The sequence below is a fragment of the Elgaria multicarinata genome, chromosome 9 (genome assembly GCF_023053635.1).
Source record: "Elgaria multicarinata webbii isolate HBS135686 ecotype San Diego chromosome 9, rElgMul1.1.pri, whole genome shotgun sequence".
Lineage (NCBI taxonomy): Eukaryota > Metazoa > Chordata > Lepidosauria > Squamata > Anguidae > Elgaria > Elgaria multicarinata.
In genome coordinates, this window is record NC_086179.1 from 72,094,349 (window position 1) to 72,118,975 (window position 24,627).

Sequence of the window (24,627 nt, forward strand, 5' to 3'; positions counted from 1 at the left end):
ATTATATTTTTAGTTAAAAGTATACAGGTACTTGTAAGTTTTCCAACAAGGCAAATTGCATCTTTGGGATAAGAGACCTTATAGCAGGCAAACAGTGAAGGGAATGTTAATACACACCCTCTCCAACGTCACTGCAGAAATGAAAATCAGAGCCCACTTGCAGCTGTGTTTAATTAAAATTGGGAACCCTGGGAGAGCTGATCCCTAATCCTCTTGCACATCATGTACTTTGTTCATAGATGTGACCTTATGTTATGTATACATACCTTATGTATACATTTGCTATGTGTAACTAATCCATACATCACATTCATCAGATGTGTGCTGGAACACACCAACACGTGACCTGCATCCATCTGCACTAGCATCACATAGCATTGGTTGAGGAGCATGTGATGGACCTGCTTGAAGAGGAATATTTTTTTCTGTTCCTGTTTTGGCTGAATTAACCAAGAAGAGGGTGGAACATACTCCTTTTGGATAGTGGAATGTCAGTTATAGAGATAATGGGCAGTATCCAAGCCTGCCTGGGTAGCAGTGGGGCACACCATTTGCACAACAGGGAGCTAGTGGTTCTAAAGCCAACCTGAAATAAGTGGATACTCTTGTAGAAGGAAGCTCCTCTGCCCTGCCCTGAACTGGAAACAAAAAATCCCTCTTGTTTCGCGGCTTGCTTTTAGAACTACTAGCTACTCATTGTGCAAGTGGTGGGTCCTGCTTGATCAACAGTTCAAGCGGGAACATAGTGGCAATATTGGATACTGCCCATTATCTGTGAGTGACCGAAACAGTTTCCCATAATTTCTGATTAAAAGACTCTCATAGTTTTCTTATTTATGTTACTTTTTGTTTCTAGGTATTTCGCATGCCTGTCCAAGATTGTGCTAGTTACTCAACCTGTAATCTGTGTATTCAATCCCGGGATCCTTACTGTGGCTGGTGTGTAACAGAGGGAAAGTAAGTATTGCAAGCTACAGCTAAGGGGGTATAACGTATTATGCAAGTTAATTCATTTCACAATATCACGGGCGCTGAATAATTTCTTCAAAGCATTTGTGTCGGAACTGGAAAAATTCTTCATCACAAATTGCCACAGTGTAAACATATAATGAGCAGCAGGGTGGAAACTAATTTGCATATTTTGTCTGTATAGCTTGTATATAATTTGCATGATAATGGTGGTTGCCAAGCCACAGCTGGTGAACATCTAGCATTTATCTGGTGGTAGTCTTATTCTACTATTTTAACTCTAAACATTCCTTAATGCAGTCCTTCCAATTGCAAAAAGGTGCTTATAAATCACTGGGTGCTGAATTTTGGTTCCTTTGTTGTAGCATTAGCATTTTGGTGTTGGAAGACCACAAAGTTTTTGTTTGCTACTGTGGGTCAATTGGAAATTTATACTGTTCAGGATGTTGTGGCAAAGGGTTCTGTTTGTACCAAATACAATTACCATGAATTTGGTGGATGCCCTTTTTCACCAGCTTGATCATGTGTTCAACTGGATTGATCAACCCTTCCCCAGAGGGGTTGACCTGATACCTGGTTTTGTGATCTTTCTGGTGCCAAGTAAAGGCCTTTTTATTCTCCCAAGCATTTTAAGTTCTTCAGTTTTTATTGTTTTAGATCTGTTGCTGTATTTTAGATGTTTACACTACATCTAGTTTTTTTGCTCTGACTTTTATACTGTTGAACTGTCACAGCTTTGCTTCAGGAATATAGGAATATAAAAAGCTTCTTTTAACCATTGGGCCATCTAGGACAGCAGAGAGGGTCTCCAGGGTTTCCCATGCGTATCTGGAGATTCCAGAGTTTTAACTTCGGGTCTTCTGTACACAAAGCCTGTGCTATGCCTTTGAACAGAAAATTCTAACTGAACATCTCGACACCATCATAAAATTGCAGTTGGGATAGACATTTAAATTAAGCGATTCTAAAATTATCTTTATATATAAGGCAATATCCAGCTGTGTCATTGTGTTAGCACAAATGTTGTTGCGCAAGAGGAGAATCCAACTAAAGTTATGTTTGTGGAAGCATGCTTGTGCAACAGGTTGCACATTACAATTGCACAGCCAATTGCACAACCGGTTGTGAAACTGGTTGCACATTATGTTTGTGCAGCCTGTAGCACAATCCATTATACAACCCATTGCGCATTGTGCTTATTACACTTGCACGGGCTGCTGTGCAACCTGTGGCCCAAGCATAATGCATCATGGGTTGTACAATGGAAAGATTTGGCAGAGCCCTGCTAGTCCTATTTGAGTTTATGGAATGATGCCTTTGGATAGTGGCCATAGATATGTTTACACCTGAAAGCAATGTGTGGAACAACTTTTCTTTCAAAATTGCATATGTATGTGGAGAGCTTTAGGAAAAAACTGAAAGAAAGAAAGAAAGACTTTCTTTCTAATTTGAATTAATTTTCCTTTGAGAATACATGAATTTCCCATCTGTGCCTTTCTTTTTCAGATTATCATTGCTCATAAGTGCTTATTTTGAGCTGCATGACTTTCTCCAGTTCCTAAAAGTTTTATTTCCCTGTTTCAGAGGGCTAGAGGCAGTCAATTGGGTGAACCTGCAAGCTTTTACAAGGCATTTTATAAATGCCACTATTACCACCTGTGGCTTTCTAGAGTTGGAAGAGGGGGAAAAACACTTCAAGTTGATTTTATTCTGTAGGTCTAGCCCCTCCTGAGCCTATTACTAACACACTGGCATAAGAGTTGCCACTTGGCTGACTATCAGTCTTGGTAACTAAATTATGCTTCAGAAGTAAGCTTAAAATCTGCTGAACCAAACCTTTTGAATGTCTCTAGGCTTATTTTTTAATAAGTAAAAGAAGGAGGTATGGGGCTAAGTCAGACAACTCTGCTTCAAACTTCCAGGTTAATTAACCCCATGGCAGTACCATATGGGATTTTGTGATATGAAGTACATGCTATTGGCACACAAGGTATACTTAATTATAGGAAGGAGATGGATTTCAGGGATCTTGCTTCCTCTATAAACATTTAAACGACTTCAGTAAAATGACCTAGAAGCTTCAGGGGAAGCCTGTGCATGCAGGCCTGAAATACAGCAGTATTGTGTGCCCTCAAACCATAGGATTTAATTTGGATTGGAAAGTAGCTCCCTACAAACTTGAAGGCAACGGGTGAATTTGCACGTTATGATAAGCCATCCTGAAAATAAGCTTTGGTGAACTGGCTGTTCGCTCGCTAACCCACGTTAGTCCCAACAGACTACCAGGTGTTCTTCAGCTTCCATTGGCTTGTTTCCCACCTGCTCCCAGTATATATCCCATGAGCCATAGCAGTCCAACCTCGGCAGCCTACTCTGCTAATGACTGCCTATTACTTCATTAGCAGACTAACGGTTTTTAAAGAAAAAAATTAGAAGGAAATTTGTGCAAATATGCTAATGCACCATAACTTTACCACTTTACCACAGTAGTTACTAAACTAAAGTGGAGTAGTTACTACGCTTTAGTAAATTTGCACAAATTTCCCCAACCTTTTTTAAAAAATGGTTAAATTTGTGCAAAATTCCCTGAAGGTGGAAAAAATAACATTAAATTTGCACAAATTCCCTTGAAGATGGGAAAAAGATTAAATTGATGGTTTTTAAATTTTGTATACTTTTTAACGTTTACCATTTTTAACTGTGTAAACTGCCCAAAGAGCTTCGGCTGTGGAGCGGTATATAAATGTAATAAATAAATAAATAAATAAATATGTTCAAATCTCCCCAAAGGTAAGGGGGGAATGTTGCTGTCTAGAGAGGCAACAAAGTGGAGGAGTAAATTGACTAGTGTAATTTTAGATGTAATAGGGAGAGGATATCATTAGCGAGGTTACGAGATGTGGTCAGCAGATTTTTTGCCACTGTTGCCAGGTGGCTCCCTCACCATGTTAAAAAAAACCCACGCTGAAGCAACTCTGCCAGGCTCAGGCGTCGTGACAAGCCATCCTGAGAACAAGCTACCTTAAACATACCTGTACAAGCTATGGGTTGCCAGGTTGGCTTGTTTGTGAAAAACCACCCTCAACAGAAAAGTCACGCTGAGTTCATATGTCATGCTAAGCCTGAAGCTATCCATGGTGACAACCCACTGTGGCTTAGCATGATGTATAAAGCCAGGTCATTGTCACATATTGGGGGAAATAAGTTTTTCTCGTAAGACTTCTGAGGATGAGGATGCCTGGCATTAGTTTTATGAAGCATGAAGGTCTTTGGAGGCAAATGTCTTGTTTTGATCATGTGTACTAATACCAAACTCAATTATCTGAGTGCTGCTCATTACGTGGCCTTGAACAGTACTATCCACATGTAAGAATGAAGTATCAGGAAGCTTGGAAAAACGTGAAGGTTTGAAGAAGCACAACAAACATTTTTAGAAAAAAAACTTGGAAGAGGAGGAGTGTGTGTGTGTGTTGGTGGGTGTAAAAGAAAGAAAGAAAATAAATTAAATCCAGAATTCCTTGCCATAACCTGAACCTTGAAGCAAGCAGGAATAACGAGCCCATACTGCTAGCATTTTATCATAGCACCATACTGCCAGTTAAGGTGTATTTAACCTATTGTTGCTACCCAACAATGAGAGAGTTCACCCTGGGATAATTTGAATTCAGAAGCAACTTTTACATATTCTGTATGGAAGAGGAATGGGACCCATTGCAAACATTCTGCTAAATGACAAAATCTGCACATGTAGAGCATCAATCTTCCTCAGAACTCTTAAACAAACAAAAAGATTATCACTTGTGAAATGTGATCATTCAAAGTAGAGCCCTATTCCAAAAGAATTCTGACAATGCAACCCAGAGAGCTCCAAAGCCTGACTAGTTCAGGCCTCTGGTTATATCTGTCTACCAGGTTGTGTTGTTGTTTTTTATCGCCCCATAACCTCAGTTCTCTGAATTATGAGCAATTTAGTGATTTAAAACAATTTAAAAGCATATATCTCATACCTTGCAATCAAATGTAGTGCTAAGATCCAATAAAGCAAAATGACCCGAATCAAAACAGAGAGTAAGCATAATGCTGGCCACAGTCATATAACCTAACCACACGTAGAACTAAAAGAAAATTGTATGGATAAACCACATCCTAATTACTGTAAAAAGCAGAGCTAAAATATTCATATCAATATTTTAAATGGTGTTAAAAGGATGTTAATGTCTTACAGACATCTTTAAGAGGTGCTCTATATAAAAGCTTCTTATATGATAGCAAAATGTTAGCAATGCTGAAATTCCATTATTTCAATGGGGTTTAACTTTCTCTGGCTTGTAGGAACACTTTCAAGGGTTTGCCTTTGGGGCTTTGGGGGATGCACTAGCACTCCTCATGATTCAGTCAACCAGTTCTGAAACTTGAGGTGATTTAAAAGGCTGTGTGATCACTGACTGGAATAGATGTGGCTGCTGTCAAAAATGTATGCATGGACCCTATAAGACGTGGCTTTAGGAATAGCTATCAATATGGAGATAGACAGAGACAGATGGAGAGATAGAAAGATAGACGATAGTTTTATAAATGTAGTGCTCACCTATATGAAATCATAAGCAATATTTGTACCTATGAAAAGTGTCATAGCTCACTAGTGGAACATGTGCTTTGCATGGAGAAGGCTGCTGTTTCCATCCTCAGCATCTCCAGAAAGAGCTAGGATAGACTCTTACATCAAACCCTGGAAAGCCAATGCCAGTCAATGTCGGCCAGCCATCACCAACCAGGTGCCCTCCAGAAGTTCTGGGCTTCAACTCACATCCTCCCCAGCCAGCATGGCCAATGGTCAGATATGCTGAGAGTTGTAATCCAAAACATCTGGTGTGCAAAAGGTTAGGGAGTGCTGCTGTAGGCAAAACTGAGCAAGTTGTTCCTACATTCACCAGTTTTAACTTAAAATAAAGGTTATCTGTCCAATGCGGTGGACCGTAGTCCAGGAAAGCTTTTGTCACATAAATCTGTTAAGGTGCCACATGACACTCCGTTTTTCAGAAGTCAAACCATTTTGCAAAAATAGCTTGGCTACTACCGGAGTTTGTTGCATAATCTGTTCTTCTGCGGTCCATAAATATTTTCCTTCATGAAATGTAAATAAGTTTTAAAATATGATGAAATATTAGGCTTTGCGTAATATTTCATCATATTTTTATTTATTTACATTTCATGAAGGCATGTCTGTAAAATATGTAGCCACCCAGAGGCCAGAATATTTCCACCCATGTTCTGATTGTAGTCCGTCTGGCTGCCACCGCTGCTGCTCTAGTCAGCGTAATGATCAAGAGAACCTGAAACGGGATCGTTTGTCAAGAGTTTTCCTTCAGTTCACTTTTAGCAATGAGAAATACCCAACCCCAAAATACCCAACCCCAAAATACCCAACCCCAAAATACCCAACCCCCAAATCAGGGATGTTTCCTTCCTTCCTTCCCTGGCTCAATTATTAGCCCACTGAGCTAAGCCTCGGGCTGAGAGTAAAGATCTGATGACAAATTTGTGTTAAGAAATAAACAAAACAGTCCCAATTTATACAGTCCATAGGCACAGTATCATTTCTTAACCACTACACTACTTTTCAATTACATGTTCCTTGAACATTAGTGAAGGTTTTTCATGGGTGTACCATGGATTGTATTTAAGATAAATATTTGTATGTTTACTGTTGCCATTTGAAAATGCACACAAGTAATTATTCTGTCATAAAGAACAATAAGTAAACTGAAGGGAAGGAACGAAACATTAAGCACATATTATTCTCTGCCATTTTACTTCTGCCTATTCACATATACTTGAATGCCATTGCATTTTGATTAATGAATGCAGATTTGAAAATTTGAATTACTTGGGATAACTTTATGCTTCATCATTTATTTCAGATGCACAAGGAAAAAAGACTGTGCAAGATCAGTGAAGGCAAATAACTGGCTCTCTAGCCTAGATGGAATTTGCTTGAATATTACAAGTGCCCACCCTCAAAATATGAGCCGGAGAGTTCCAGGCAAGGTAAATGCATCAAAATATTTGTGCACATCGTAAAGATGTAAAGAATGCATGAAAATATTATTTGGGGGAAAGGGATATGCTTTGCATATAGTTACGTACATAATTGTTTTACAATATACTAAAGCAAGAATGGTCACTTCCAGGAGTCAGGGGGCTGAATTGCCCCCTCTTCTGTACCCCACCACAGGCACACCCCTGACCCACTACATAAGAACATAGGAAGAGCCATGCTGGATCAGACCAAGGGTCTGTCTAGTCCAGCATTCTGTTCACACAGTGGCCAACCACACTGTGCATCACCAAAATTCCTTATAGCACTTGTTTAATCTGTTGCTTTTGTTAGCTGAACTTGGGCTGCAGGTCACTGAACCGGAAGCTAAAGAGTTAATGTACACCTACAAGGTGGGAGGGGATTGCTACAATGCTTGTTTTGCTACTTCCTGTCTCCTCCCTCCTTCCTGTTTACCCTTTTTTCTCTTTCTGTTGATTTCTTCCCACCTGCATGGTGTGATGACTACAATGGGTGAACCAAGCCATCCCATTGTAGGACATAAGTTAAATGTTACAAAGTAAAGTTTTCTTTCAACCACCACTGGGGTGTTTCTATTGTCTGAACGCATGGCTACTCACAGCAAGCTGATTCAGTCGACAACAGCTTTATCATATGAGAATAATAAATAACATATTTTTACACAAAATATCAAAGTACTTTTTTTTTTTAGAAGACTGGCTTTGCATGTACTGTGGAAACTGTCCCTTTAAATGTCCAGTTTGCATGTAGGTTTGCCTGTGGGCACGTGATCCAACCAGCCACTTCACAGCTTTGAAAGGACTCTGTTCTCAGCGTGCTTGTCTAAACACAGGCCAGGTTGTGACATAATGAATTGTTTATGAAACCAAAAACAAGCATGTCCAATTACTCCATCCTCCCTTTTCTCACATACCTTAATGTAAGACTTCTGGGGTTTTACATCCAAACCAGGGTCTGACTACAAACAAGAATTGGTTTGCAGTCCTGGTTTTCAGAAAGAGCTTAAATCACAGTTCCACAGTTCAGACATAATGGGAAACTGAGGGTTAGCAAAGCTCAGAAATGTTGAGTTACAGGAGAAGGAAGCACACAAACACAATACTCATTTTTTGTTTATTAGGCCACAACTAGACCTAAGGTTTATCCTGGGATCATCCAGAGTTTGCCCCTGCCTGAGCACTGGATCCCCTGTATGTCACCTAGGTGAACAGTTTTGACCCCAGGACGATCCAGGGATAAACCTTAGGTCTACCTATGGCCTCAGACTGAGATCATTACGACCGAACTTGGTCATTGTGAGAAACAGTCTGGAAAACGTAATGCTTTTTTAATGAGGAACTCAGAAGCAAATCCTAAAGTGGAACCCTAATTATGAACGCTATCTGGAATTAAGTGCTGTGGCTCTTCCTCAGACAACACTCTTGGTAGTGTGCCTCAAAGGAGGAAAGGGTGACATCTGTCACAGACTTATCTTTAGTAGCTGCACATTTTGCCCATAATGAGATACTCTTCTCTTTTAGTTCCTGTTAGATAAATTAATCTTTAAAATAGGGAAAGGAAGCTTCATAGTTACACAGACCTCCTCTTCAGTATTAAATGTTGGAAGCATTGGAACTTACTTTGCTGGTGAAATACAGATCCATATGCATGTGGACATGAATAAATTGCAATGAGACGGAAACCACGTGTTCTGTTCTGAAGCTCACACCTACAAAGCAAGCAACTTGTCCAGACTGTTATTCCCCTATATCCAGAGCACTCCAAGCTATACAGTTAACAATTTAAGACAAGTAATGCTTTTTCAGACCAATTAAATCGTATGCATGTGTGTGAACGGACAGGGCAAGCCTATCACTTTCTAGAATAAAGAAAATGGTCTGTTAGAAGAAGAAGAAGAAGAAGAAGAAGAAGAAGAAGAAGAAGAAGAAGAAGAAGAAGAAGAAGAAGAAGAAGAAGAAGAAGAAGAAGCTGCTACTAAGAAAAGGAAAAGTGTTTTCTATTATTTATTTTGGGACAATAAGACGCACCTCCTCACTCTAATATACACTCTCTGGCTATATAGCCAGGCTCACCTTTTAGTGCGGTTCATTTTCTCACCACAGGAATGTTACAGTTCCTAAGGGCAAAACTGTCTCAGTAGGGAAAATAGGCCATACAATTACTAGAGACACACAGTAGTGGAAGGCTATTTGGGAGAAATAACAGAAAGAGGAATAATTGCCCCCCAAAAAGAGGACATTCAGGTAACTCGATGTCTTCTCAAGCATCCAGTCAATCCAAGCAACTTTTTAACCCATCCCATTCTCTCACCTACTTTCTGGCTGCTTCTTTCCTCATGTCGGAGAAATAATCAAACACTTGAATGCTCAGTTGGCATTTTCCCCTGAGGCTCATGAAGCCACTGCCAGACATCACTCTCTTTGTCAGGAAAACTCTCATTTCTGTACCCTAGCAGCCAAAGTCTTGCTTCATCTCTCCTGTACTGAATGGGTGTTTTGGGGAAAGTTTGTCTTTGTTGCCCCTTCAGAACAAGCGTCTTGATTCTTTCCAGCCTGACTTGTGACTCCTGCTGTGTCCTCTGGCTATTGTTGTTGTGTGGCTAACGTGCTTTAATTATGCTGGAAAAGTTTAAATAACTCCTGTGCTCAATAGACGTCGCGTTTGTGCTGGAAAGAAAACCGCACAAAGAGAGGCTGGAGACTAAAGAGAATTGCGGAAACACAGTCAAGCCATTATTTCTTTCTTTTTCAGGACAGATTTTAGGGCAAGATGACAAAGCATAATTCCATCTTTTCCAAGGGGTCATCACCATCCAGAGAGGGCAAAAGAAAGGTTTTCAGTCACAGGTGTCACAAAACTTAGTGGCCAAAACTGAATTGTATTAAATTTATAACCCACAGCTATGTCTTTTTTGCTGTTGTTATTTTTACTGTAGAGTAGGCCTGATCTAGATCTTAAAAGCCCCCCTACACCTCCCCAAACTAGGGTCTTGATCCAGATGTGTATCCCCCCCAACACACACACACACACGGCAGCCAATACAGCTGCTCTACAATTTAAAACCCAGCACTACCACCACCTATTTAATACTATCTTATACAAATATCTCCTGCTCTCAAAGCATCTTAGAAACCATTGTTATCATGCATTTTAAATCAGGTCTGGTCAGATTTTTCTATGAGCAACCCTCAGTTTTTACAACATAAAAAATCCTGCTGTGGCCTGGAAGTAGCAAAAGGAGAGAAGGATTTTTACAGTGTAATAACTGTGGGAGCTACCGTTTTTATCAGTGTATCGGGCACACGGTAATGGCATGAGGTGCCAAACTAGTAACATGTCATTCCTTTTGAATGTAATCCTTGCTGCTGTGTTACCATCCTTTGACAAGACAGTTGAATGCATGGTGGTGCCTTAAACAAAGTCTGACCACAGGGAGACTGTGATCCTCCAGGCACTGCTGGACAACAACACCCATCACCCCTGTTCATTGGCCTTGTTGGCTGGGACCAATGACAGCTACAGTCCAACAACAGCTGGAGGGCCATCTATTCTGACTGGCTAAAGCTTTTCTAGATCCTTTGGAAAGATTCTGATCTTGATTCTTTTTAAACGTGAGGATGCCAGGCATTGAACCTTGAACCTTCTGCATTCAAAGCATATGCTCTACTACTGAGTTTTGGTTGCAATATCAATAGCTAGCAATGAAGAAGGCATTAAGAACATAAGAACAGCCATGTCGGATCAGACCAAGGTTCCCTCTAGTCCAGCACTCTGTTCATACAGTGACCAACTAGCTGTCAACCAAGAACCCACAAGCAGGACACGGGTGAACAGCACCCTCCTGCCCAGGCTCCCTAGCAGCTGGTATATAGAGGCTTACTGCCTGAAGTGTTAAAACTGATTGTATTGCTAAAACATTATTGTAGTGTTAAAATGTGTGTATAAATCATCTTTGCATTGTTGTTGTTGTTGTTGTTTTACCTCTTCTATGTTTGCTTTCATCCCTGCTACCCTTCCTCTCTGCTATGCCCACTAGGAAACAGACAGCTTTGTTCGCATGCATTGCTTTCTACCGGCCTCTTCTGCTTGTTTTTCCAGGTAGAATTGACTCTAAGCCCTTTGCCAGATTTAGATGAAGAAGATCAGCTTTGGTGCCACTTTGGTGAAATGAACCATCAGGCAGAGTTACAAGGAGAGACTATTATCTGTCATCCTCCTAACACAATCCCTCCAACAATAAAAGGCCAAGGTAAAGAGACAGCAGTGTCTTACACTTAATTTATGTCGATGCTTTTCCAGGTTTGAAGCAAACTACTTTTGCAGTTGCTAGAAAGACACAAGCTCTTTTTCCCCAACTCCTTTATCTTTGCGTTGGCTTAAGACCTGTACCAGTAAACCCTTTTTCTTAGACGCATTGACAACAACTTCCCTCTTAGCGCTCCTTCATGCTTTATGCACCAGTTGGGTTTGCCACACTGCACTAAACATGTATAAAGGCTGAAGGACAAGCATGAGCTCCTAATTGGCTATGGGCACATGCCAGGGAGCCCTGACTAGTAAAGCCAGAAAAATAAAGGATGAAAACTAGATAAACACTGATGCCATTTTCATGTTTGGTAATGAACTGAGACAAGTTCAAGCCACAGTGATGCCTAAAAATACCCCTTTTCCTTGGAATACCAAATTCGAAGGGCCAAGGGCATTTAGAAAGGCAGTACCTGTGTGTGCTTCATACTTTTTGAATAATTGGCTTTCCTTTATATGCATTTGCCTAGCAAGTTAAAAGCAGACAGTTTGTTACATGATGGCACCTCTTGCAGGTGGCTGCATGTGAGAGTCAGTGGTTCACAGTGGAGTGTAACAAACACTTCCAATCACACCCATTTCTCCTGAGGAGATCTGACAAATAGAAATAATCCGTGCTTTTAATAAATATCAATTTTTAAAAGATAGAATTCTGAATTTACTGGCACATTTTTAGAAACAAAAACCAATTTTCAAGTGACCCCAGAGTATGGACTAAAGTGAAAAACAACCTGGAATTTTCAGCAGAATTCTTCATAAAGTGGTCTTAAATCTAAGCTGTCACCACTCTTCAAAAAGATGCAAAGAGGAAAGTTGAGTTTGAAATTGCTCAATAGCGTGTGAAATAGCTGTCATTTTTTTTAATGATTTCTGTAAGAGGAATAGCTGGAAGCTTCATTGAGGAATCTCCAATAACTTTATTGAAGAGCTTATTCAGAAGACACACTAAACCCTGCTGGTTAAGCGATTTTGGTTAAACAACAGGGTTTAGTGTGTTGTGTGCAATGTGGTTTGCTAAACCCTAGTCACTTTGTAACCACACTCGAACTGGCTTCACTAACCCTGTTCTGTAACAGGGTTAGTGGCTCTAACTCTGTCTTAAAGTGTTCTATGCGATCCTCCCAGGGTTAATGGGCTGTAATCATAGAGCTCTGTGGCAAAAGCGGCCTAAATCGGCAAGGCTGCTCTAGCCATCCAGTGGGTTTGCTGTCGGATGCTGCTGAGCTGCTGTGGCCATGCCGGCCGCCATTTTGCATTATCGAGCAGGATTCCCACATGCCGCATGGCCATCCCCCAGGGCCCGTGCCATTATATTTCCTATCCGTCTGTTGTCAAATATCAAAGTTTCTGCTCCTTCTCACCTGCAGGGCATTCCAAAGTAGTGATATATGGCCTGGTTTTAGTGCTCCGAGTGTCACCAGCCAGGACCGGCAAGGTGTAACATGGCAACATGTCTGCCCCCTCCCCTTGTGGGCTAGAGCCACACATGTCTTGATGTCAGCAACCTGGCTAAGGGAAATTATCCTCTGCAGCTCCAAATGTAACATCTGCAGTGTCCTTGTGTCTTCAGCTCTCCATGCTGTTGGCCCTCATCTAGACATCCCCACTTCCTCCTTCTGTGGTCAATAGCCAGATGGGGCACGGGCACTGCTCTGGGCAATGGAGGAATTCTCCAGGTTTCCTTTGTGCATAGAAACAGATGATGCACCCTGCATTGCTTCACCTACATCACAGAAGTGCCTGCCCATCACGTGTAATTTAAGAGATGTGCGGGAATCTAGGGACTAGTGTATCCCATGCTGGTTGCCTGGAGCGTGGTCTGATGCCAAGCTTGGGTGTCTTGCTCTGGCAAACGGAGCCAAAACATCCTTTCTGTGCCGGAGATTTGCCCAGGTGTCAGCAGTCTTATCTCAAGTTGCCATGTCTTGCCCCAGTGCCCACTCGCCATTTCTCTTCTCATATGAAGGATCCGATGATTCACCTGCTCAATCCTGTACCCCCACCCTTACACAAGTACCAGCCCCTGTGGAGGCCCCAGAAGGAGGGCAGAAACAAAGGAGAACTTGGGCACAGGCATGGACTCATCCAGAACTAGGGATCTTTATTGGTCTTTGCGCATGAGGATGCACAGATTATCCTCCAATCTATCAGGCACAAGCATCTTTTCCCTTGGATCACCATGCAGTCGCAGTTACAGAAGGAGGGCTTCACACATGCACCCTCCAGCAGTGCAGGGAGAAAATTAATGCACTAAGAAGATGTTCAAGGCCACAGTAGTGCACAACAAGCTTTCAGGGGTGGTGTGGAAGACCATTCCTTTCTATGATGAGCTCACACACATCCTGTTTGAGCAACGGGACATCACAATGGCGCATACTGCAGGGAGCGGTGTGCACACGAAGGAGCCTCCCAGGCTCCAGTCCCATGCTATGACCCTGGGGATATAGAGGAAGTATATGCAGTAGACCAGCTTCCCCAAATGCTAGATTTAGCTTATTATTTTGAGCACATATTTCAGAAACCCTAGCATCAGTTTTATTCATTGTGTAGAATTCATGAATGGTAAATGGCAACACTGTCAAAAGAAAATCTCTAAAGAATATATATATATATATCTGAATTCATCACCTTACTTTTCTTGGTTATTCTGACTCACATTTTTTTAGTAATAGAATGATTATCCCTTTCAAAGAGGCATTTGCCTGTGGTAATACTTTTGGGACTTTTAAATATTTAATCAGTCTTTCCCATCAGCTTTCTGTCCTTTAACTTCCTGAACATTTAATGCTGTTCCATTCAAAGTGAACAGAAGATTCATGCTGTAACCCAACAAGTTCAAGAAATGCTTCAGTAGGCTATATTATGACCTGAACTGGCATTAAAATTGTACCAAACTGTATAAATCGTAAAGCATCTTCAATGAAATTAATCTTAAATATTTTTTGGTAGATTATGTCATGGTTCCGCTAAATCTGACCTTTGGGAAAGACATATTTTTTGCATCGGACACATATCCTTTTTATGATTGTGGAGAAGCTATAAATCGTATTGAAAATGAACCGTAAGTATCTAGCTGCTTAACTTCATTCTTCTCCCACCCAGCCCCCATTCCATATGCAGTACTATAATAGTTAATGCCTTTGAATTTACAGCCAGGTCTCTCAAAGTAATCTTATGGGGCACTAGAAAGAGACATGCAAACTAGCTCTTGACTGTTCCTATATTCCTGGATGTAGAAATGTAATAAATAAATGAATAATTTCCAACAGCTCAGTCTTGTTGTCTTGAGTAGGTGTAAGTATTCAGATTACCACACTTGGGCTTTCCATGAAGTATATTGTGGGAGAAACATCCTACTTTGTCACCTTTTTGTGTAGTTTGGTCTTGATTATGTCTTGGTACCACTACTATTAACCTGTAGTGCTAATATATCTAAGTTATCAATGAGCTCTGTCCATCTTCGAATTGTCAATTGTTTTCTTGGGAAGAAACAAAACTATGAGTGCAGCTAACCATATTTCAGTACAGTCTTACATCCCATGATGATGTTGGACTCGATGGCCTTGTAGGTCCCTTCCAACTCTACTATTCTATGATTCTATGACGTGACTCCTCTCAAATTCCAGCTTTCTTTATGGTAGCGGTAGTTGCTTTGGAGTCCTTATTGCAAAAACACATTTCTATGTGCCTTTCACTTAGACTTTGGGGGAATATCCTTGGTTGTCTATGAAGTAGGAAACATGAAGTATATATATTTGTTTTGGTATATACAATTAACTTGTAAGTCAGGCTTAGGGGAGGGGAAAAACAGGAGAGAAAGCAATCTAAAAACTGTTCAAACCTTCTGGTTTTTATATACAGGTGCTATTCCTGTGCAAGCAGTAGATGGAATTGCCAGTGGGACTGGAAGACACATATCTGTGAAGACTCCTCTCTAGAAGAAGATGTGATTAAACAAAACATGGTAAAAGTATACATATATAATACACACACACATACACACACTATGTATATATCTAAAAATAAATTGCAAAGAAAGAGGAACATTCTGGACATTACTTCAGGTATTTTTCTGAGGTTTATTTTACTGCTTGATTTGGGCATGAAAATAAATGTTTGAATAGGTTAATGCAATTAGGAACCAATTCAGTATTTCTGACACTGTCTGTTTTACTGTTTTATTTTAATGGGTGGAAAGAAATTTTAAGAATGAGAGTGATAGTTTGGCATATGCTACAGTCATTTTTAGCATGCCTAATTTGAAGACCTGTAATCAAATCTGTCACTCTGAGCCTGAAGATCTTTAGAACAGATATATATCAATTGTCCAAATAAATAATTTTTAATTTTATATTGAATGTTTGTCTCCTAGGCAGAAGAATGCCCACACTTTCTAAATCCCAACCCTAAAATAATACCTATGGAAGACTCAACAAAAGTATATTTTGAAGGAAAGAATCTAGATCATTATCAGGTAAATTCCAAGATGTACTTGAATAACCTTTAATGTGTACAACACAGCTGTTCCAAAATAATCTTATGGGTGTTCTTTTCTTAATTCTACTGTTTACAGACTCTTTGGGTTAAATGCAGTGTGATGATTGGGGGGAAATTACACAAGTTGGCATTGTGGTTGCACAACCACTAGCAAAACAACTAGCACTTGCAACACCTAACTAATGAAGTTGTAATGAGTTGTGCAACTGTTTGTGGACTCCTTGTACAACTCCTGGTGCAACTACGTCTGCTATGATTTTTGGAAAAGATTGTGAAATGCCTTGTGCAAACAGAATCAAAGTATTGGATTGGGCACTTGTCACAATGATAAAAACAGGGTTTCCACAAGCTGGAGAAGCTTTATGCTAGCAGAATGACATCACTGGTTATAATAGATTGTATTAAAATATCTCGCCGTTACAAGTAGCCATTTGGCAGTTGCATGTATACATGACTGATTATTGTGCCAATACTTTCAACTTGGTTTTATAACTCATTAGTTAATCTCTATGTCATCACAACAAACTGTTCTTAATATGCTCTAATTCACCTGTGTGGCTCTTGTGTACATGGGCCTTTCCAAGTCGAGGAAGGAATTCATACATAGGCCCTTTCTACACCTAAGGATTATCCCAGGAATATGGAGGGATCATCCCTGCCTGGTCCCGGGATCCCCTGTGTGTCATTTGCATGCAGAGGGATGATCCCAGGACAATCCCTGGAAAAAAGGCAGGTGGGGAAATGGCCATAGATCTCCTTCCTATGTTTATGGCAAAATTCCTGTAGGCACGGGAGCTCCACTAATGCATTAGAGCTCAGCATTCATAAGAAATTGTTAAATTATCACAAATTATCAGAAGCCGCTTTCATGCTCTGGGATGATAAAACAAAATATCACATATACCAAACAAATGGCATTCACTTTTCTCTTCTTGAGGGCAAATTTAGGCAACTACTTACATGTCCTTGTAACATGTAGGACAATTGAGCCTTAATGTTTTTTCCTCTGTATTCATAATTGTGTTGACATAATATTGAAGATTATTATTATACCTTAGATAAATTATATAAGGCACAATAACAATCTTCAATATGATACCGATTATGCTATGGTAGATGTGGGAAAGCATTAAGAACTTGGATCTTTTTGATTTCATTGGTTTACTTTTAGAATTTATTGTATTCGACCTAATGTTATAATGAACACAGAAATATGTTTGTCTAAAGACTATATCTTTTGTTTAAGTGCCTGCTATATTTCCTAGATTTGCTCTCTTGCCAAAATTATTTCCCTGAAATTTATCAGTGGTGATAAAACTGTTTATTGCTTTTTCCCCTTGGTAAGCAAAATGTTCTAATGTTGCAAAACAGCTCTCCTCTTTACTATATGTAGTGGAAAGTGAATTATATAAACAGCTTTTAAAGCAGTAATTCTCAAATTGCTCTTTAGCCGTTGCTGTTACAGTTGTCACTATTTTCCCAGGGTCCAGACTGAGGGGATACTGTAACTTATTCATCAGTGGGTCACCTCATTAGAGACCGCTTTCTGGTATGGAGAAAGTAGAATGGTCTGCAGTCATGAAAAACAATGAGGGGGGCCCTCTTTTGCCCCAGATCCTGTTGTCCACAGGGATCCAGAAAGGTCCCCAAGTGTTGGCCTCACATCAATACTGATTCTGCTCTATCTTAAGCTTGCTTCTTCTTCAGCTATCTTGTCCATCTCATCCCAAAATTCTGCCAGTTTTCCTCACTTCCGTATCTATGCCTCAGTGACTATGACAAACATGCCTGTTGCCCATGTTTGAGAAGCTATATCTTACATGCAATAATCCTGTAGTTTAGGGTACATGCTTACAGCCTAGGGTTAGCATGTGACATGAATACAGATTATTGTACAATGGTCCATTAAGCAAGGTTTTACTCCTTCCCAAAACTTTCTGAAATCAAGTCCCTTGAGAGCTTAGTGCTCCACGCTCAGCGGGCAGCTACTCTAAATGTAAGGCATTCTGTGATTCAGCTTGGATAGAGATCGTTATTTGTGGGATTTTAATTGCAGGATATGGATATGACTGCAATGGGAAAATATAGTAGCATGAAGGTGGGTGTAATGCAGCTGTGTTAAGCTATAAACAGGAATACATATGTAATACTGTTCTCCCTGTGCCCACACATACCCTTGAAGCACCTGGTACAGCCCTGAGGAATATTGGTAAGAGGAATTATTCCTAACTGTGTTCACTATTGATGATATTTTGTCAATAGCACCAGAGGTACTGAAACAACCTTAGTTAGTCATGCAGTATAGTAGAAAGTAATACTCTAATTTCCAAGGATCTCCTGTAAAGTAATAGCAAAATTACAATAATTCATCTCTTGTATGTCTCAGTTCATTTCTTGCATATCCAGATTGGGTAAAACAGCACCACCAATACATAATGTCTTTCTATATTGTGATACAGCTCCCTGGTTCTTCTGATTCTTGATAATCTGTCCTAGTCCCTGAATCCATTGGACTTTAGAGTCTCCTCTCCTTCCACTTCAAAATATATCTGAGGAGGAGAATAGGTTACCATTCTGCAAACCTGTGAATGGCAATTTAAGACCTGAATCAGTCCACTCACTACCTGAGGCTGTTTTCTCACTTGGGTACCCACTGGAGAAGGCAAAAATTACAGTTCAGGGCAAGCAGCTTCCACTGAGCTGACGCCTCTGAATGGTCCCAGCAATTGTATCACAAGAATTGTTCATTCCACAACAATTAGATTTCAGTGTTTACTGATGGCTCCAAGACCACAACCATAGGCGCTAGCTATAGCAAAATCATTTGTGCTTACTGTAGAACTTTCTACAATTGCTCTACCCTTGAATTACATTGAATTTCCTTGACATTGAAAAATCTGTGTGCGAGAGACAGAGATACTGACTCCTGAAGTTGATAGATAGTTTTAGATTAATTCTGCCTCAGTTTCCATGCATTCATTGGTTTTTTTTATCATTTTTATAAAGATTGAAGATATTCCATTGTGTAGAGTACCATTGTGTAGAGTATCTTTTATACATTGGAGTTAAAGTCAATAATTAGCTAATCCAAATTTTCCATTAGACCCTGGGAGAGCAGGCTAGAAATCCCACTCAGATATGAAGCTCACTGGGTGATCTTGGACTATTTGCTGTTTCTCATCTAACCTACCTCTGAAGGGGTTTGTGAGGATAAAATGGGAGGAGAAAGAAACTGAGCTTCTTGGAAGAAGGGTGGGATATAAATGTAATTAAGGGCTATCAGCCTCCAAACTTGGAGCAGAAGGAGCAGCAGAGGTCATCTTCGCCTCCACCCTCACTCACCCTGTTTTGCATTTTAGATAGACATCTTTGCCCATCTAGCCAAGGCATTGGGGAGGAGGGGAGGCTGGAGAGGCCTCTGGATATGGGAGGGTGACTATATGTAAAGGAGGACAGGGCTCCTGTATCTTTAACAGTTGCATAGAAAAGGGAATTTCAGTAAGTGTCATTTGTATATATGGGGAACCTGGTGAAATTCCCTCTTCATCACAACAGTTAAAGGTGCAGGAGCTATACTAGAATGACCAGATTTAAAAGAGGGCAGGGCACCTGTAGCTTTAACTATTTATTTATTTGTTTATTACATTTATATACCGCCCCATAGCCGAAGCTCTCTGGGCAGTTTACAATAGTTAACTTTAACAACTGGTAAAGATACAGGGGCCCTGTCCTCCTTTTCATATGGTTACCCTAGGATATGGCATAAGATGGATTCCCCAGTCTCATCCTCTCCCCTCCCTGGGTAATGCAGTCTTTCTGTCCTCTCTGAAGTCGCTTTTATGATCTCAGAGAGGCAGCCAAGCATGGTTTTCGCTGCACCAGTGGGAGCAGAGACCTGGGGCTTCTGGGATCCAAGGTCAGAACGCTGTCTCTGACGTTGGATCCAGGAATCTGAACTATCCTATGCCCCCTAGACTCAGTCTAGGGGAGGCATAATATTGCTGTCAAAATAAATAACAATAATTTAATTATAAATAAATAATACAATTGCTTTCTTAAAAAAAAAAAAGGCAGGAGGTTGTCCATTTTCACCAATATCTGTTAGAAGGGGGGGAAACAACCATTGTGAGCATCTTGTAGTGTTCCCATCACTATTAAAACATGTGTTGTTCAAGTACCCAACCCTTTTCAAGTGTTCACTAAATGTTTTGTGCAACCAGCCACTGTATCTGCACAACGTGGGCTCAGACTTGTCTCTGGGTGAACATTAATATGTGTACTTTCTTCTCAAGAAAATTGACTGGCTGCCCTCTTCTTTAAGACCTTTGGAACTAACAGGATGTAGTTGCTCATAGAAGAAATCCTTCTGCGTGAACTGAATGGAAAAAAAATAGAAATGGCTGCTTGCAACACAGACTCGTATATGGCCTAAATGCCCTTTAAATTCCTTGCAGTATTTCTGGAGGCTGAGGTTCTGGTAGTCATCAGTGCCTGTTTGGAAATCTAAATGTTTTCTTGACCTTTGAATTTTGTATTGGGTCAACCATTTGTCCTGCTTTGGAGCTTTCTCATGTCTTTTAAACTAGTAACTGCTGCCTGACTTTACGTCCTATTCAAAATTGTTTTAATCACAAAGTTAATTCCCCCTTCTCTCAAATAATCCAACTTCCTCTTCATGTTCCTTTCCAAATCACCTCAGTCCTTTTGTAGAGAAGCATCCAGCCCAAAAAGTCTAAAATAAAATACAGGACAGAAGAATGGTGAGACTTTGCTTGCCATCCCTTTGAGTAGTTTGCCTTCCCCAGCTCCCTCTCTAATTAGGAAGGCCACGAAAGAAAGAAAAGGCAAAGAATCAACTCTTTCCTCAAAACGTTTCTTGGGTTGGGACACCTCAGGCCTTTCTGCCACAACCTCTCAGCAAGCTTCCTTTTTAATGACTCTCTCAAATTCTGTTCACTGTGTGTTCACGAACATCCCTTTCAATATTGCAACATAGCTGAAATGCAGGAATTCCTCATTTGGCAGTTCCTAGGTTGGTGGTTTTGGTTGGGGAATGCAATTATGCACACATAAAATGCAGATTTTATGACAGAACGTTCACTTTTTCCATCTGTTGGATTTTGCAGGGCATTCCTTTGGCAGTTTCTGTGCTCTGTTGCTGCTTCATAGCTAATTCTCTACCCTGTTTGATATTTGTCTATTCTTTAGGAATTCTGCCATGTTCTTAGAAAGGGAAATTCTGCTGTGTTACAAATCCCATTGTTAGCTCTTCCTAATATTCAGCCTAATCATTTCTTCCTAAATTATGTGTGTAAATCTATAGAACTTTGATTGTGTTTGTGTTTAAACCTCATTTAGAGGCTATCATTTTGAACTAACTGGCAGTACATCGACTTGGTGAATTTTTAATTCATTATTTTTGTAACAATATATTTATTTCTGTTTATCCTGAGAACTCACCTGTTATGATGAGGGATAGTGACTTCCCTGAAGTCACATAGGGTTCATCTACACCAAGCAGAAATTCCACTATGAAAGTGGTACATAAAAGGCAGGAGCCACACTACTGCTTTCTAGTGGTATTGGAAGTGCACTGCAGGATCTACACTACTACTTTATAGCAGTACTGAAGTGCACTGACAACTGTTGGGGCCAGGACACATCTACACCAAGCAGGATATAACACTATGAAAGTGGTATGAAAGCGATATATGGTATGTTTCATGGGTCCCAACAGCTATAAAGCAGTAGTGTGGCTCCTGCTTTTTATATACCGCTTTCATACCGCTTTCATAGTGGTATATCTAAAGATGTAAAATTTCCAGAAATTTTGAAGCCTTGGAAAAAAAACACTTTTCCCCCGTTTTTTTCCTGGAAAAAATGGAAATTTTCAGAAAAATTGAAATAATGCAATATTAGCACTTTTTACAGATTGAAAGTCACTATGTTACTTTAGGAACATAAAATGTAATTATGTCCAAGTTGGTTTGGCATAAAATTATTACATTTGGTATATTAAAAGTAGTGTATTCAAACAATTATTACAAATTTAATTTACTTTTTTTACTTTTTTTTGGTAACAAATGGAGCTACAAGCTCCTGAACTGTTAGGAACACCTGAACTGTAAGAAACCTCTTTGGTTCTGCTAGTTTAAGAGGAGCAGGCAAAAAACAATTTTAAAAAACAACAACTGAAGAAACCACCAACATTAGTAACAAAGAAAATTATTTATATCTCCGCTAGTCCTCCAGTGTCAAGACATAAAGCCCCCATTCCCATAAAAAGAACTGAGAAAAATGGGGGGGGTGGAGACCAAGATTAAATGAATATGCATGAAATTTAATCAGACTCATTTTCTGACCTATAGCTATCAGTATTAGTTTCAGTCTCTGCTTCCATGGAAGTGCCCCCTAGAGGCAGAAATGTGTCTTCCTCTTGCATTTGAGAGTTGTAGTCTCAGTTTGCAACCTAGGACTTGCTTGTCCTTGGTGGACAGACATTGTAATAATCTGATACTGTACAGTTTTTAGAAATCATTTGGAGAAGTAAATATCTGAACACCTTGTCTTAAACATTTTATTCATCATGCTAAAATAAAACATCCCTTAATCCACTTTTTCTTCATTTTTTTCAATTTTTCCAATTTTTCAGAAAAACAAAACAAAAAAAGGTTTCAGGGAAAATAGGGGGGGAAACGGGTTTTTTCCAGGTTTTTTCCAGGCCTTCACATCTCTAGGTATATCCTGCTTGGTGTAGATGAGCCCATAGTGGACTTTAGGTCTAATGGTCAGGCTACACATTTTATTATATAGGGGTCAAGCTACAAACCCATCTTTCTTTTTTTACTCACGAGTGTGATGGCGATTGGGACCATTGAACACAGGTTTAAACATCCCACCAGCCATGTTTTCTTAAATTCCCGCTCTCTAATCCTCCTACGCTCCACCACACAGGAACTTTTAAAAAAAGAAAAGAAAGAAGCTTCCATTGGCTCCAGTGGAGGCTTTTTTTCCCCTTTGATTAGCCCTTGCGGATATGCGTGTGTGAGGGGTAATTTTGACAAACCAGCAGCTGTGAGGGAGGTTTAAACCTCTGCTCCCTGCAATCTGCCTCAAGGGGGCACACACTTACTTGGAAGTAAAATGAAAGAGAGGGTCATCTGCACACTACGTATTTCACCTAACATATAGTATATTGCACAGTATCGCATAACTATTGCTGGTCTAGTGGTTGTAAGTCAAATATTTCTCTTTTACAGGGTAGCCAGTTCAGAATTGGAAATAACCGGTTTAGCTTTGAGAACGTGGTGCAACAAGATGCAGATGGAACTTTCTTCTTTGAAAGCCCACCGGTAAACATTAGGAATTGTGTTTTTTAAGGATCGCCTTCTCTTTTGCTTTCTTAAACAAGGATGCTTTGAGACTGAGTGCATTCACCATTCCAACAGTGAAACAGGCAGATTTCATGACATGTAAAACCAGGAGAGTCTTGTTTTTCACCCAGAAGTTCATCCTTCCATTTATGATTCACAAGTTATTGTCTGCATTTCGATGTTTGCTCACATATTTTTGTGGGGTGGGGGGAGATGGATAGAGATCTCCAGTAATTGCGTCCATAAGCACAACTACTGGATGCTCATTTAGGTCCCACATTGCAGGAAATCTATCTCCTTTCCTGTGGCATACATTACAATTTGACAAGGATGACATATCTGGAGGAACTGTTGACCCTTACTGTGTGTTGATAATCCCACACTTTTTGTGGCAGCCAAGAACATAAATATGGAATTTTTGTGGAAATTACCCCATTACGAACTTCGTGTGGAGAGAAATTTGCAGAGGTAGTCTATACTTGTAAATGTGGTATCCATACTTGTAGAATGTAAGCCACATTTATACATTTTTACATTCATGTTTTTCTCAGTTCTTTGAAAGATACATTTCTTTAACAAACAAACAAAAGTACTCATATTTTCACCGAAAAATATATCTGAGTAAACATACCACCCCCACTTTGTGTGATTAAGATGAAGTAATATAGCATTTTGAACATTTTCTGGTACATTTATGTATTCCGTATTATTTCTGAAGTGTTACAACAGTTCCTGTTATAACAAGTGTTGTAGTAATATGACTGTGAGTGCAACCCTCAATTATTTAGCATTGGTGTCCTCATTTTTGAAGATGAGCAGTATCCTGAGTATAGTAGTAGTAAGCTACATATTTTAGGATAAAGGGTTTGAGACATCAGATAATTTCTTACTGAGGTCATTGTTATCTTTCTATTTCCCATCTTCAGATTTCCAGTGTTGCAAATGAAACACTTCCACTCAGTTTATTCATTAAAACGGATAAAGGCAAGATTGATAGCAAACTGATTGGTAAGTATGCAGTACACAGTAATGGAGAGGGGACATTAAAAGTAAAATTATTTATTCCATCATAATCTTAGAGTTGTAGCTGTAAGATTTAAACCCTTTTTAAAGTTTTCATTGTTTTTAAAGATGACATTATAATTATAATTACAACAAGTATCAACTAACAGCTATGTAAAATACTGTACTAGGGCAGTATATTAACCTGAAGTTTTAATGTTTTGGCCAAACTTTCTCTTGACATTTGCTTGCTTGGCTGGGAAAAATATTATCTTTCCAATAATCCATCTTGTAGTTTTTTGATAGAATCACCTAACTCCTTCCAACTTCTGATGTGTGCTGATCATCCCTGCAAGAGTAGCAGATCTGGAGACCTCCAAGTAGTTTTAATCAAAAGCTTTG

At 39.8% G+C, this 24,627-nt stretch overlaps 1 protein-coding gene across 2 annotated transcripts in view; it reads left to right on the forward strand.

The window, feature by feature from the left end:
- PLXNB2 (plexin B2) overlaps positions 1 to 24,627 on the forward strand; it is a 335,450-nt gene that overhangs the window by 240,909 nt on the left and 69,914 nt on the right. For both annotated transcript variants that reach the window (XM_063134078.1, XM_063134077.1), the window contains 8 exons: positions 857 to 957; positions 6,891 to 7,017; positions 11,147 to 11,297; positions 14,303 to 14,414; positions 15,215 to 15,317; positions 15,726 to 15,827; positions 23,110 to 23,202; positions 24,150 to 24,231. In XM_063134078.1, coding sequence (XP_062990148.1) covers positions 857 to 957; positions 6,891 to 7,017; positions 11,147 to 11,297; positions 14,303 to 14,414; positions 15,215 to 15,317; positions 15,726 to 15,827; positions 23,110 to 23,202; positions 24,150 to 24,231 — 871 coding nt within the window. The remainder of the gene's footprint in view (positions 1 to 856; positions 958 to 6,890; positions 7,018 to 11,146; positions 11,298 to 14,302; positions 14,415 to 15,214; positions 15,318 to 15,725; positions 15,828 to 23,109; positions 23,203 to 24,149; positions 24,232 to 24,627) is intronic.